General features: G+C 52.0%; 1 protein-coding gene across 1 annotated transcript; it reads right to left on the reverse strand.

Moving 5' to 3' along the window:
• Positions 1–5,083: 5,083 nt before the first annotated feature.
• Positions 5,084–14,594, reverse strand: CRYBB2 (crystallin beta B2; the record flags this gene model as incomplete). The annotated part of the gene is made up of 5 exons (XM_082852992.1): positions 14,523–14,594; positions 11,446–11,564; positions 8,200–8,332; positions 6,914–7,056; positions 5,084–5,252 (listed from the first exon to the last, which is right to left on the reverse strand). The coding sequence occupies exons 1-5, from the start codon at positions 14,574–14,576 to the stop codon at positions 5,084–5,086; spliced, it is 618 nt and encodes a 205-aa protein (XP_082709118.1). The 5' UTR covers positions 14,577–14,594.
• Positions 14,595–15,619: the final 1,025 nt, after the last annotated feature.

The following is a 15,619-nucleotide window of genomic DNA, read 5'->3' on the forward strand; positions in this document are numbered from 1 at the left end:
GATGCAGGCTTGGATGAGGGATTGGTGGGAAGTGGGTGGATTTAACAGAAATTCAGGAGGTCAAAGCGTGATGGAAATTCAGGAGACCAGCACAGGGAAATCACATACCTGTTCCCTTTCAAGCATCTCCTTCAGGGCAGCTCTGCCAAAGCTTCCTGGTGCCCAAGTCCACCGCCAATCAACTCCGTCCTCAAGAGGGGAGCACGCTGCTGTGTTGGACAGTGGCTCTGAGGCGGGACTGTCTTCCAGCCCAGATTCCCTGCAGAGCCTGTCCAGAGGAGACACAGGACACTGGGACCCAGCAGCCCAGCACAGCCAGCCAGCATCAAAGTCCCCAGCGAGGAGAAGGCACGGGAAGGACTATTTTAGGCTCCTTATTTTTAAAGCCGGGGTTAGGGCACTCCGCCCATCAGCATCTCCAGGACTGGAAGCGTCAAAGGGCATCCCCTGGCCTTCCACCCGCCCAGCACCAGAGAGAGACCAGAATGGGCGCAGCGCTGCACAACGAGCACGGGCAGCCGGGAAAGGGGCCCCCAGAGTGGGTGGTGGAGGGTTTGGAGTGTGGGGATTCAAGGGTAGCCAGAAAGGCGGCTCAGATAGAATCCTGGGCTCCGACCTCAGCGTTTCCACTTTCTCCCAGCGTGGCCTTGGGCAAGTCATTCCGCACTCTGTGAGGCTCAGTTGCTCACCTGCAAAATGGAAGTAATCCACGGGCTGCTGTAGGTCAGAGAGTGAGGAAATCACCGGGCCTGCAACAACCTGTGGCTGCCCGGCTGTGGCTGCGACCAATCAGGGCCCTGCCGGCAGGAGCCCTGAGGATGAGGCTTTGCTGACACCCGGTGGCTGAAAGTGGGAATGGCTCCTGGGGGCGGGAAGCAGGGGGCAGGGCGGGCCCTGTGGAGGCCAGACAGAAAAGAGAGCAGCCCACGCTGGGGAGGCGGGGAGAGGGGGGCAGACCACAGCCCACACATGACACCTAGAGAGGGAAAGAGTAAGATGAAGGGGAAAGATAGGGAATTAACGGGGAGCTGGAGATAAAGAGAGAAAAGCAGAGATGGAGAGGCCGAGGGAGAGTTCAACAGAGACAGGAAGATGGAGAAAGAGACAGAGACACAGGCAGAAATAAAGACAGGTCCCAAGAGAGACAGAAGATAGGGAGAGATAAAGGGAGAGAGACAGAGAAACACACACACACAAATAAGAAACACAGAGAGATGTAGGGGGAGGGGCAGTGGCCCCAACCAGCTGTCATGTCCAGCCTGTTCTTTTCCTGAGCAGAATGAGTTCTGAGAGACAGAGTGTGTCCTGGCCATGTGAACCCAGCCCTCTTCCCTGCCTTGTGAAAGCCCGTTCCCGGTGCCTCTCTTCCCCATCTGCCAGATTGCATTTGGTAAAGACAGACACCATAATATACCTCGTCCCATGCGTTGGCCCCCCTCTCATTGCCTGGTGGGGGTAAAGACAGACACCATAATATACCTCGTCCCGTGCGTTGGCCCCCCTCTCATTGCCTGGTGGGGGTAAAGACAGACACCATAATATACCTCGTCCCGTGCGTTGGCCCCCCTCTCATTGCCTGGTGGGGGTAAAGACAGACACCATAATATACCTCGTCCCGTGCGTTGGCCCCCCTCTCATTGCCTGGTGGGGGTAAAGACAGACACCATAATATACCTCGTCCCGTGCGTTGGCCCCCCTCTCATTGCCTGGTGGGGGTAAAGACAGACACCATAATATACCTCGTCCCGTGCGTTGGCCCCCCTCTCATTGCCTGGTGGGGGTAAAGACAGACACCATAATATACCTCGTCCCGTGCGTTGGCCCCCCTCTCATTGCCTGGTGGGGGTAAAGACAGACACCATAATATACCTCGTCCCGTGCGTTGGCCCCCCTCTCATTGCCTGGTGGGGGTAAAGACAGACACCATAATATACCTCGTCCCGTGCGTTGGCCCCCCTCTCATTGCCTGGTGGGGGTAAAGACAGACACCATAATATACCTCGTCCCGTGCGTTGGCCCCCCTCTCATTGCCTGGTGGGGGTTTTGTCCCCTCCCCTTGAACCTGGGTCCACTGAGGGACCCCTCTGCCAATGGAGCAGGGAGGAAGTGATGCCATGTGACTTCTAAGGCTAAGTCATTAAAATGCCAGGCATCTTTCACCTTTCTCTTGGGACACTTGCTCTGAGAACCCAGCTACCAGGCCGTGGGAGAGGCACGCAGCTGCACGGGGCGTCCACGTGTTGGGGTGTCTGATCTGAGAGCCATAGCTGAGGTCCCAGCCAACAGCCAGTACAACGCCCAGCCATGTGACTCACCCCCGCCTTCAAGCCACCCTAGATGACTCCGTTTAGAGAGGAGCTGTCCCCACTGGGTCCTGCCCAGATTACATGTGTGTTATCCAAATAAATGATGGCTGTAGTTTTACCACTAAGTTTGGGGGAGTTTGATATGTTCAAATAGATAACTGGAAACCCTCTTGGTGCCACATACCACAAACACACATCATCATCATCATCATCGTCATCAACAAGACCATCACCGTCATCATCGTCACCATCACCTTCACCATTGTCATCATCCTCATTACCATCACGACACCATCACCACCACCACCATCATCATCCTTCTCCAGTCTCTCGGGACCTTGTGCTTAGCAAACCCTCAGAAGCTTCCAGGCTCTGAAGTACATGCTGTACCTGCAATACTAGAACATACCCTGCTCTTTCCTGCTCCCCTAAGTCTGCATGCTCTGTTCCCTTCACCGGGATTGTTCTCCCCAAGATTCACCTGGGAAGTACCAGCTCGTCTTTGAACGCTCCCACTTCGGGGGAAGTCTAGCCTGATGTCCTAGGCAGTAACTCCTGTCTTCCCTTGGCGTCGCTGGCCCCTTCATCTTACCATCTCTGTATTAGTGTCCTAGGGCTGTCAGAACAAAATACCACAAGCAGAATGGCGTAAACAATGGGAATTTATTCTCTCATGATTCTGTATGCTAGCAGTCCAAGGTCAAGGTGTCAGCTGGGTCGACTCCTTCTGGGGGTATATGAGGGAGAATCTGTTCCATGACTCTTGGCTTCTGGTTGTTTCCTGGCAATCTTTGGTGTTTCATGGCGTCTGCTACGTCACTCTGATCTCTGCCTGCATCTTCACGTGGTGTTCTCCCTGTGTGTGTGTCTGTCTCCAAATGTCCCCTTTTCATAGGGGCGCCGATCATATTGAATTATGGACCCACCCTACTCCAGTATGACCTCAAATAAATTGAACTGATTGACGCAGCAACGACCCTATTTCCAAATAAAGTCAAATTCTGAGGTATTGGGGGTTAGGACTTCAACATATGACTTTTGAGGGGGGTATAATTCAACTCATAATCATCATCAAGGTTCTACTCTTAAGCTATTACCATCCCCCCAGAGTAGAAGCTTCCTGGGGGCAGGGGCTTTGTCTTACCTCCTTTGTATCCCCTACTCTGCCCATTCCAGGAACAAGACAGATACTCAGTGAGTGTTGGCTGAAGAATGAAGGAGCAAATCAAAGCTGGCAAAATTTGTTAAGCACTGATTAGTTCCCACCTTCACGGTAATCCTTTTAATCTCTTTAGCTCATTCAATAGGGTTTCCCATTTTCTAGATTTGAGAAAATAATTTTATACGGAGATATAAAGGGTCAAGCCTATATAAAACGTCCTTGAAGAAGAATGATTTAGGGCACTGCAAGATTTATTACACAGCAATGGCTATTAACATAATATGGTAAGAGTACAGAGATACACAGATAGAATAAAGGAACAGAAAAAAAAAAAGAGCCCATAAACAGACCCCACACATATGTGTCAATCTACTATGGGACACAGAGGCAACTTTGCACCACAGTGGCAGAAATGGATTTCTCAATAAATTACCCCAGGACAACGGTGGTTCAAAGTGGAAAAAAAGAGAAAAAAGAAATTAGGTCCCTGGCACACACTATACAGAAAAATCAACTCCAGGAGGACTGAGAATTTAAGTGGGAAATGCAAAACTTTAAAACTTTTAGGCAAAAAAAAATCTGGAGAACATATTTGTGAGAAGTGGGGTGAGAAAGAAATCTCTTAAAGAAGACATGGCAGATACAAACCATAAAGGAACAGACTGATGTTAGACCGCATCAAAATTTAAAACCACTGCATCAAAAGATACCAAAGACAAAGTAAAAAGAAGCTGCTCTCTGGGAGGGGATATTTGCACTACAGAAAACCAACCAGTGATTAACATTTATATAGAAAACACCTGGGCTATCTCATGTTGTCCTTGCTGTAACCCTGTTAAGGAGGCACTATTTTTTCCCTATTTTTCCAAGTGGAAGCATTAAGGTTCTGAGGCCCCATCACTGGCCAAGCCTCCAGAACAGCCATTAGGATCCAGGCCAGTCGGATGCAGGAACCCAGCCCCCAGTTGCTATGCTAAGTGACAACCCCAATCAAGTTGTGAACCAAGGAACACACAAACCTACAAACAGGTCATTGTGACCTCTCTCCGGGATGGAGTGGGGATGGCAGGGTTTGGGGCTCTGCTGGGCAGAACTAAGAAAACTCCGAGGTTCAAGGTGATAAGGCAGTTCTGTGGGAATGGCAGGCAGTGGATACAATTTTAAGGGCTGGAGAGTCCATCGCGTGCCCTCGGGCGACTGCTCAGCAACCACACAAGAAGGACTGAGCGGTCAGCCAAGCCAGCCGCTCATGGGGTCAAGAGGGCTGTAAGTCAGGTGGAGGCTCAGAGAGGTTGGACAATGTGCCCAAGGTCACACAGCTAAGCAGCTGCAGAGCTGAAAATTCTCGAAGAGGTTGCCCACCCCTCACCCAGTCACTTTCTGGTTCTCTCGTCTTTCTGGGTCTCTGTCTTTCATACAAGTGCACGCGCGCGCACACACTACACGCAGCACCCCGGCTCCCACGGGGATAAGTGCACGCAGCACCCCGGCTCCCACGGGGGATAAAAGACACTGCCGCGGACAAGTTGCAAGTCACACTTTATTCACTCGCCAGGATGTCTGGTGGGATCCTGGGCAGCTGGCCAGGCCCCTGGGAAGGAGGAAATGGGGGGCACTAGTTGGAGGGGTGGAAGGTGCCTCGCTGGTGCCACTGCATGTCACGGATGCGGCGCACGGACTGCACCTGGGGCTGGGGGGCCCCGAAGTCGCCGCTGTCCTTGTAATCACCCTTCTCCAGCAGGTACTGCAGCCCGCGGTAGCCGGGGTACTGGTAGCCGACCCACCTGCAGGGCCAGAGGTGGGAAGAGGGGACGTGGGGAGACAGGAGATGCAGACGGAGAGAGAGGGAGGGAATTGTTTAGCCACTAGGAAGGGTGGGGCCTCCCAATCATTTCACACTAACTGGGTGTTGAGCAGGTACACCCCCACCCTTCCTGGGACCAGCCTCTGCTATCTTCCTTCCCTTGATGGGGAGCTCACTATCTCCAGAAGCAACTGTTAACTGAAGGCCTGACACTGGGTTCAGAGGAAGGGGTGATCTCAAGCTCACTTAAGCTTAGAAGAAGACAGGCCTCTTAACCCAACCCCTGGCAAGGCCAAAGGACAGCAGGCTAGGTCCCAGGAGCCCTCCATGATCCCTCCACCCTTTGAAGCCATCACCATTTAGGGGTCACTCACTCTGAGTACCTGATGACCATTACAGTCTTCTCCCCAGAAAGCATCACAGTCCTGGCCCACATGGACCTGCCCATCCAGCCCCTTTGGACACCTCTAGCTCTGCTTCTCAGACTTGGGCCCCTATATCTCTGCAGCACAGCCACTCCGTCCCTTGTAGAGCCCATCAGACTCACCAGGCTCCTCCCACCACAGGACCTTTGCATGTGCTGTTCTCACCGTCTGGGATGTCCTTCCTTCTCTTTACCTCTATAATACCTACTTTCTTGAGATCTCAGCTCAAGAGATCTTCCTCGGGGAAGGAGGCCAGATTCGTGCGGATTCCTAAACTATTAACAGTTGTCCGCAACTAGACTGCTAGCTACACAAGGCAGAGGCCAGGTCTGTTTAATCTACCTTGACTTACTGATGACTTAACACGGTGCCTGGCATATGACGTCACTCGACAAATTGAATCAATGAATGAATAAACGAGTAAATGGAGGGGAACATGAATACAGAACTTTGCACGCTCTAAGAGTTTGACAAGCCCCAGAAAGCCAGTATGTGTTGGTAAACTAGCTCTCTTGCGGGGGGAAAAATTCTTGATTTGTAACATTTTCCAATTTCTGACATGTAAATACTTCATGATGGCTCATTTCAAGTTGCCAATGATGAAATAACCAGCTCACGTAAATTCTGAAAAGTTAAGTCAGCTTTTGCAAGCTGGTACAAGCCGTCTCCAGCACTCCACTGCCCAAAGCCCATCGTCAGACTCCCCATGGAAACCAAATTTTTCACATTGAGAAACTCCCCAGTGCTGATGGCTGAGGTTTATGTGCCGAAGTTTAACTTGGTGGAGAAGGATCCCTCCTATTTCCAATCTCAGGAACTCATGCCGTCAAAGGCCAGCACTGGCTGGACTTCCTGCCTCTCCCAGCTCTGTTAAGACCACTCAACTCATTCCCAGCTTCTGCTCCCCCCTACACCCCCCCCACCTCTGCCTTACCCTGCCCCCCCCCCCCACCATTTACTGTCCTGCTCTTTGGGGCTGAGGTTAAGGCCAAGGTTTCTCTCCTCCAGAGGTAGGGTGTTGGCCAAAAGGCAGATCAGGATGGAACTTCAGGGGCTGAAAGCCATGTGTAGGCTGATGATTTCAACGCCCATTTTCCAATGAGAAGACTGAGATCAGGAATGTGTAAGATCCCCAGAGTTCAGGACAGAGCAGGACGTAGCAGCCCAGGGTCTGGACTCCTGGGGCGGGGCGAGCCAGGGCTGGCTGTGCACTCACGTGCCACTCTGCACCCGCACAGAAGACACCTTCTCCTGGTAGCCGTGGGCGTGGAAGCTGGGCACATCATCGTCTATCACCTCCATCTTCTTCCCTGTGAAGTTGGGGTTCTCATAGAGGATGATCTTATGCTCCTGGCTGTCCTGTGGACAGGGAGTGGGGGAAAGCGAGTGTGGGTGAGAGCGCCCAGGGTGCCCTGGAGTTGGGACCAGCAGGCTCCACCTGCAGCCCTCTGGCCCAAGACCCCCACCACGTGAGTGTCTACGGCAACGGCATCCAACAGGGTTTGTTCATTAAGATCCCACTGGGCTATTTTTATATAACAGACACTCCAGATTCTACACTTTGGGGACTATTTGATTCTGAAATGGCATTTTCCCTCCCAACGCCTCAACTCCCCTTTTAAAAACTAAATGGCAGCCATGATACACACACACACACACACATGGGCTTATCGTGCCTCTAGTAGACACTTGAAATATTTTGGCTTTCCTTCATCTCCACGTATCTTCCCATCCTCCTGTTCCTGTGACATTTTTCTTAGTCATCTCCTTTCATCCTTTAAACTACTTTTATGCTGTTTGGTGGATAAGAAAACTGAGGCTTAGAGAGGTAAAGTGACTTGGTCAAGGTCACACAGCCGGAAGTGCCAGAGCCAGCAGAGGAACCCAGGTCTGTGGAACGCCAAGTCCAACGTTCTCCGATTTTCCATCTAGCTCTGGGGAGAACTAGACTGGGCTGGGGAGGTTTGGGAGTATAACTGAGCATCGCTGGGCCCTCTGCCCTCCAGAGAGTTCACACACTAGTAATCAGGATCAGAGAAGCTCTGAAAGGTTACACTGGCATGAGTCGTGAACAAGAGCTAAACTGCCTTCTCCTCCAGCCCGAAACCCAGAATTTCTTTGAATATTTATGGTGGCAATCATTTATGGAACGATTGCTTTGTGACAGAAATCACACAGCCCTGGACAGCACCATCCACATAGAAGAGAATGTGAACAGCGCCCCCTGGAGCATCTTGAAGGAAGCCCCTGAAGTCATACGACGTGGCAGTTCTCAGGCTAAGCCTGCTGGTATCTCAGGACAGTAGATACTAATATCCTCGTCTTACAGGTGAGGAAACTGAGGCTCAGGGAAGTGAAGTGACTTATGCGAGGTCACACAGCCAGGAAGTGTCCCGCCAGTCAGAAGGGGCACGATGCCAGAGGTAAAGGCTCCTTCCTGGTCCCCAGACTGCTGGCTCTGAGGGGGCAAAGAGAGGAAGAAGATGAGGGTCAGGGGCTTACCACTTTGATGGGCCTCAGGGAGCTGAGGGAGTCTGTCCTCCGGCTGCTGGTCCATGAGTCCCAGCGGGGGTACTCGCCCTTCTCAAACACAAACTGCTCCCCTTTGCAGTTGGCTTGCTCGTAGCCCACCCAGCTGCAGTGGAGACAGAGAGAGAGAGGGTAAGTCAGGCTCACTCCAGGCTTCCTCTGGTGGGACCCCGGCTACTCGTTTGGGCCCCAGAGCTCACAGTTGCCCAGCTCATCAAAATGAGTAGCAGGGCTTCCCTGGTGGCGCAGTGGTTGAGAGTCCGCCTGCCGATGCAGGGGACGCGGGTTCGTGCCCCGGTCCTGGAAGATCCCACATGTTGCGGAGCGGCTAGGCCCGTGAGCCATGGCCGCTGAGCCTGCACGTCCGGAGCCTGTGCTCCGCAACGGGAGAGGCCACAGCAGTGAGAGGCCCGCGTACCGCAAAACAAAAAAAAAAAAAAAAAAAAAATGAGTAGCAGCCTCATTTAAATCCAAGCACAGCAAATCCAAGAGCAGCATCACCTCAGTTATCCAGAACCCAGCATGGTGCTGACTTCAATCATCTGGAACAAGAAATAAGGAGGAAGCCTAAAAGATGGCCTAGCAACAAACACAGATGTATAGAGCCCATGTCCCAAGGCCAATGGTATGCTGGTAAATTAAAAGCCAGCTCTGAAAAACAACAAATCCTGTTTGTAGCGTTTGCTAATTTCCATGGTGTAAATACTCCCACTGTGGCCAGTGTCAAAGCTCTCAGTGTGATATCAGTGAACACGGAGTTGGGAAGAAATGTGCCCAATCAGCTTTTACCACCGAGAATGGACTGCAGAGCATCCCTGTATCTAAAGCTCACGTACCTTGCTCATACCAAACCCTTCTCTCTGGGTCTCTTTCCTCTTTGGTTCTTGATGGTGGTCTCTGGACTCCTACGCTACACAAAACTCTAACAGTCTTAGATCCACAGTAGAAGAGAAAATCCTTAAAGGGAAGGATTACCTGCCGGTGGGGCATGGCTAATAGAGAAAAGGGGACAATAAGAAAAAGGTGGCACCGACTTCATGATGCCTGGCATTCTGGGGTGCTCATCGCAGAGGCAGACAGTTCAGCCTGGCACAGGGACAACTCTTTGGAACAGTAATCTAAGTCCTTAACGGAAGGAGAGATGGTGTTTCTTGCTGCTTTTAGCAGAGGATGCCCTCTTGATGTGGCAATTCAGCTTTAGACAACGTGTCCTTAGAAAACAGTTGTCAAAGAGCTCACAGATACACGGGTAACGATGTCCATCACGGTGTTGTTTATAATATCAAATAATCAAAACAACTTATGCATCCAACGGGCAGGGCCTGGTTGAGTAAATTATGTCGTATCCCGTAATGAAATGTTACAAAGGTATGAAAAACAATGAAGTAGGACAGGGGTTCTCAAACTTAACTGCGCAGAAATATCACAAGGTGGTGGGTTTGTGAAATGCAGATTCCTGGGCTCCAAGCCCAAGAGTTTGATTCACTGGGCCAGGGCTGGGACCCAAGAATCTGCACTTCGGGGGCTTCCCTGGCGGCGCAGTGGTTGAGAATCTGCTTGCTAATGCAAGGGACACGGGTTCGAGCCCTGGTCTGGGAAGATCCCACATGCCACGGAGCAGCTGGGCCCGTGAGCCACAACTACTGAGCCTGCGCGTCTGAAGCCTGTGCTCCCCAACAAGAAAGGCCGCGATAGTGAGAGGCTCGCGCACCGCGATGAAGAGTGGCCCCCGCTCGCCACAACTAGAGAAAGCCCTCGCACAGAAACGAAGACCCAACACACCAAAAATAAATAAATAAACAAACAAAAAAAAAGCCAAGCATTTAAAAAGAAAAAGAATCTGCACTTCAAAGCCTCCCCACCTTCTATGATTCTGATACAGATTTACCTCCAAAAAACTCCTTGAAAAGCATTGACATAAAATGCTACTTAATGACATGGAGAGAATTTGAGAGAAAAGTTTTCAAAATGAGTTATAAAACAGTATGTAAAGCGTGATCTGACTTTTGATTAAGTATATATCTAATATATATTTGATGAAATATATACAGAGAAAAATATAAGTTTATATGAAAATCTTCATGGTTACTCTGAGTGGTAAGATTAGAGTCGTATGGTTTTTTTGCACTAAACCAGTGCTCCTTAATTTTAAACAATGAACAATAATTAATAAAAATATCAAAGTTATATTTTTTAAAAGAAAGCAGAGGAGGAATGTAAGGTCTATTTGAGAAATTCTTCCATCCAAATACTAAAAAAAAAGACAACCGAAAAATCAGATGTGGTGCTTCAGTTGTCAAAACTTCAGCCGTCCAGGAAGGCATGCTCTCAGGGACACTGATGCTCTGAGCGCATCAGCTAAGTGGGGCGGGCAGGGCCATTCCTTTGGCTGTGTTCTCCACACCAGTAGACTCTGATTCAATTAGGGTCATCACACACTGCAGAATTCCCAGTGAACCTTGAGGTGTGGTGCGGGTCATCCAGGACCCACACTAGACTCACTGACCTGTTGTTGGGGGTCACTGGTGGCCACCCCTGATTCCGGAGGCTCTGGGAGAGAAGGAACAGTCAGGGAACCACAAGGAGAGGCCCCTGCAGGCCGTGCTTAACTATGTCACCTGAGCGTGGCAGAGTCAGACCTGACCAGTCAGCTCCCCTTCTCTCTTGGGCCAGGGGTCCCAAGCCTCCTGGTCCCTCAATGTGTCAGCATATCTGCGAAAACCAAGTATCCCTAGGTCCTGGGAAGGGAGTGGTGGTTGCAGAGTTGGGGTATCCAGCTTTAAACCTCCCAGGAGAGCGAGGACACTCCCAGAGCCAGAGATTGGCAGCTCTAAAAAGGTCCACGGGAGTCACTGTGTCTGTCTCCCTGCCTCAAGGAAGTGGATGACCTTGGTGTCAGGCTTTTCACATGAGCTCCATCCCATCATCCCCAGGAGGACATGGTTATCCTCATCCTACGGAGGAGAAAACCGAGGCTCAGAGAGGGAGGTTCCTGGTCCAACGTCACACAGCACAGAAGTGGTGAAACCAGGATTTGAAACCCAGCTCTATCTGACCTCAGATCACAAGCTCTCTCCACAGGCTGCCAAGACCCCAAATCCTGGTCCCCTGATTGCACAGTCTAGGAGCTCAGTGAGAGCGGATCCCTCCAGCTCGCTCTACAGCCTGATTGCCTCACCCTGGCAACCCCTGACCAAGTGAGACCCCCCAGGTACTTACGGTCCAGCCTGCACCAGGACAGAGCCTGCCTTCTCCACGCCGGTCTCCTTCAGGTTGGGGCAGGGCCCATTGAGCTCATGTGAGTGGCCCTGGAAGTTTTCCTGCTCAAAGATGATGATCTGCAACAGGAGGGGAGAGTCAGACCCCCGTCCCGATGGGGAGGAGGGAGAACAGGGCAGCAGGGGTGAGTGGGCGTAGGGAGGGGACCCAGAGAGCCTTGGAGGATGATGAAGGATTCCACACTCGGGAATCATGAACCAAATATAAAGTCTGACAATCTTGGCTCCAGTTACCAGCTGTGAGACCTTGAGCCAGTATTTCACCTGTCTGAGCCTCGGTTTCCCCATCTGTAAAATGGGAAATAAAGACAGAACCTACATCATGGGGTTGTTGGAAGGATCAGAGGAGCGTAATGGCTAGCACACCGTATTTGCTCTGGGTGTGGGAGGCATAATTATATTAAGGGACATGCTAAGGATCCCAAGTGGGCAAGTGGCAGAGCTGAAATCAGAGCCCAAGCTCGTCTGATGCTGTTTCCTGTAGAGCAGCATTTTGGTACCACTGGTCTGTGGACCAGCGTAGGGGTAGCAAGATGCTAGACCATGCTGCTGAAGCTTCTCCTGCCCCCATTAGAGCTGGACCAGTGCTGCCGCATCCACCCTCCACCCCCGTTTCACCCGTAAGACTACGCATACCTGTGCCCTTTTCTTAAGCCCCCACAGGTTTTGCAGGCTTTCCTCCCCCTCTGGATACTTCTTCAGAGGACTTCACTCCCCTTGCCTCACCTGCCTCTCAGCAGCCCAGGGAAGCCGGCAGGATCCCCATCAGGAAAAGGGAAGATCAGCAAAACTGACAGGGCTGCTCCGGCCTCACAGCCAAGTGCTAAGGCGGGGGGAGGGGGGCAGCTGCCTCCTGTCAGGATTCCAGACAGAACTTGGGGGCAGACGTTTGCCAGCCACACTTGCCCCAGGGGACTGCCTCTGGATGAAGGGGGGCGGGGTTCAGGGAAGGGGGCCTCCAGGAGGGGCAGCTGCCCAATCCAGGCGGTCAGCACTGGCTGGGTAAACACGCCCCTCTCTCCCAGGCCGGGGATTAGCCAGACAAAGCCAGGGGAGGGAGGCCCAGCAAGGTTCACAGCCAAATTCCATGGGCTCAGTTCAGGCTTTACGATCACTGACGAGACCACAGATGGGTCAGGAGAAGAACTGGGCTCCTACGTCGCCTCTGCTGCATCCAGCCGTGCAACCTGAGGAGGCCACGCGATGGCTCTGAGCCTCAGCTGCCCCATCTGTAAAACGGGGCATCACGCCTATTCTGCAGGCTTATTGAGAAGAATCAGGAACCTGGGAGTCAGGGGCTAGTGGATTATGACACTGGCCCGGCAGACAAGGGCTTTCAGGGGCAAGGAGGGCAAGGCAGGTCCGACGCCCCATGCGTTTGCAAGGCCTCAGAGCCCAGGAGCTCAGTATTATTATTGTTGTTGTATGTATCAACAAATGGACGCTAAAAATTTACATATTACCTAATCCTTTCAACCTGCACCGTCCAATTCAGCAACTGCTGGATGTCTACTGAACATGGGCAACTAATCTGAAATAAAATGTGCTGTGGGTATCAAATACACATCAGATGTTGAAGATATAGTACGAAAAAAAGAAAGTAAAATAGTTCTCTAATAATTTTTCTACTGACTGTACATTAGGATATATTTGGCTTAATAAAATACATGAAAATTAATTTACCGTTTCTTTTTACTTTGTTAACATGGCTACTAGGAAGCGTTAGAGTCCGTAAGTGGCTCCCAATTGAAATCGGTTGGACAGAGCTGCTCCAAGCCACATCGCCCTGGGCTTCTTGCCGCTCAAACTTACCCATCTCACTCCAACCCCCGGGCCTTTGCACTCACTGTGCCCTTGGCCGAGAATGCTCTCCCCTACCCCCCATTCCCCAACTTTCACTACTTCCTCACTTGACTGGGGGCTCTGTTCAATGTCACCTCCTCAGAGAAGTCCTCCCTGACCACCTTAACTAACACGTTCCTCGTCCACCCTGACCCTAAAGAACCCACTCTTGTTTCTTCCTAACACTTTTCACTCCTTGAAGTTATATATTAGTTTATTTATTGTCTTTCTTCTAGAAAGTAAGCCTCTTAAGGGACAGAATTGGGGTGAGCTGGGGTGGGGGCCCAAATCAGACAAAAAGGCAGTTCCAGGACGGAATCTATGCCTGGGGCCTCCGAGGCAGAGGGAAACAGGAGGGCAGCCTGGTGGACTGTTGCTGGTAGAAGTTTGAGGGCAGATTCAGTGTGACAAGCCCCTGACATTGGGATAAGATCCCACCGCCCTTAGGAGGAAAAAACAAAGAAGGCTGGCGTTAGGTGGACAAGCATTAGGCTGAGCCTGTTTTCTTTGATTTTGTTTTTGGTTTTTTTTTTGCGGTACGCGGGCCTCTCACTGTTGTGGCCTCTCCGGTCGCGGAGCACAGGCTCCGGACACGCAGGCTCAGCGGCCATGGCTCTCGGGCCCAGCCGCTCCGCGGCATGTGGGATCTTCCCGGACCGGGGCACGAACCCGCGTCCCCTGCATCGGCAGGCGGACTCTCAACAACTGCGCCACCAGGGAAGCCCTGAGCCTGTTTTCTTTGCCTCTTCACAATTACCTTATGCCATGAGTCCAACACTTCCCATTTTTTGAAGGAGGGACCTGAGGCTCAGAGAGGTCAAGTGACTGGCCAAGGTCACACAGCAGGTGTGGAGTCAGGATTCCCACCCCACCCCCCATTCACAAGCCCCCTCTCAGACTGGACCGAGGGTCTGCCTCGGCTTTGGGGACCCACCCTGGGCAATGGCGTAAAGGGTACGGCAGAGAAAATTAAGTCTCCAAAGCCAGAAGGATGCTAGTTGTGGGCTGGGGAAGGGCCTTCTGAATCAGCACCCCCTCCAGTGTGCAAGCTGGGGAGACTGTGGCCCAGAGAGGGGGAGCCCCAGAAAGGAAGGCACCAACCCCACTTTACAGCAGGGAAACCGAGCCTGGGAGAGGCACCATGCTTGCCACCCCTTCCTCCCTCGTGGTACCCACCTTGGGGTTGAGGGGCTGAGGTTTGCCCGCTGGGGTCTGGTGGTCTGAGGCCATGGTGGGCGGTCCGGTGCAGGAATGACCTGGAAGGCAAGGCATGGGGGAAGCAGCAGTGAGGACCTCTCTCTGGGCCCTCGGCTCCCTCACTGGGGGGGACAGGGGTGGTGGTGGCAGCGTGTCCCGGGGCCACATCACTCCAGCCCCACGTGCTGTTTTCTGTCTCCCTGATTTCAGGTTGTCCTAGGGCAGTGGGGACGGCCAGCGGCTGCCTGAACGTCCATCCTTAGCTTCGCTTCTTTGTGTCCAGGCCGGCTCCGAGGGGGGACAGAGAAATGAGTTCTACTAAAAAATAAAGTGAGACACTAGAGTGTGAGTGGGGACCCATTTGGCCCCAGATAATTGATGCTATTATGCATAAATTTCTTATGCATCGATTGATATTACGCAGAAATTTCTTGATTCAAAGAAAATAATGTGGCAGACAAACCCCACGCACTGGCTGTGCCTGGCCGGGTTTTAGCTCCCAATCTGCCGTCTCACGAAGTCCCCTGGGCCCCCGCCCCTCATCCCCAACTTTCTCCTTGACTCCTGCCCCCCACCCCACATCCAGTACCCAGAATGCTCCTTTCCACCATTGGCCTTATCCTCCCCTCCACCACCCAAATAGTACACAAGGCTGTGATGGAACTCCCGCCACAAGAAAGCAACGACGTGAGTATTATGGAAGTTCAGGCACTGTGGTCAGCAGCAGGGAGAGTTTCTTAGCAGCCAAGAACGTCAGAAAATTCTGGAAGGGTGTCAGTTTCTTCTCCCTTCCCACAGGATGGGCAGACAACAGAGCCTGTGTTTTCCCAGTGTAGAGGGGGAACCTGTCTCCTTCTCCAGAGATAACATCCGGCTTCCAGAAGCTCCTTCCACACCAGAGGCCAGGCCAGGATGTTCCCCCAAAAGAGGACATTCAACTAAAGCAGGTTGGGAGCCAAACCTGCCCTTCTCCCCTAAGAAACCAGCCCTCTGGGTCTGTCACTGTGCCCAGGATGCCACATTACAGCCCCAGTTGCATCCTCAGACTAAAGATTAAGCTCAGGTGGTTCAACTCA

This window comes from Leucopleurus acutus (assembly GCF_964270905.1).
Source record: "Leucopleurus acutus genome assembly, chromosome: 13".
Taxonomy (NCBI): domain Eukaryota; kingdom Metazoa; phylum Chordata; class Mammalia; order Artiodactyla; family Delphinidae; genus Leucopleurus; species Leucopleurus acutus.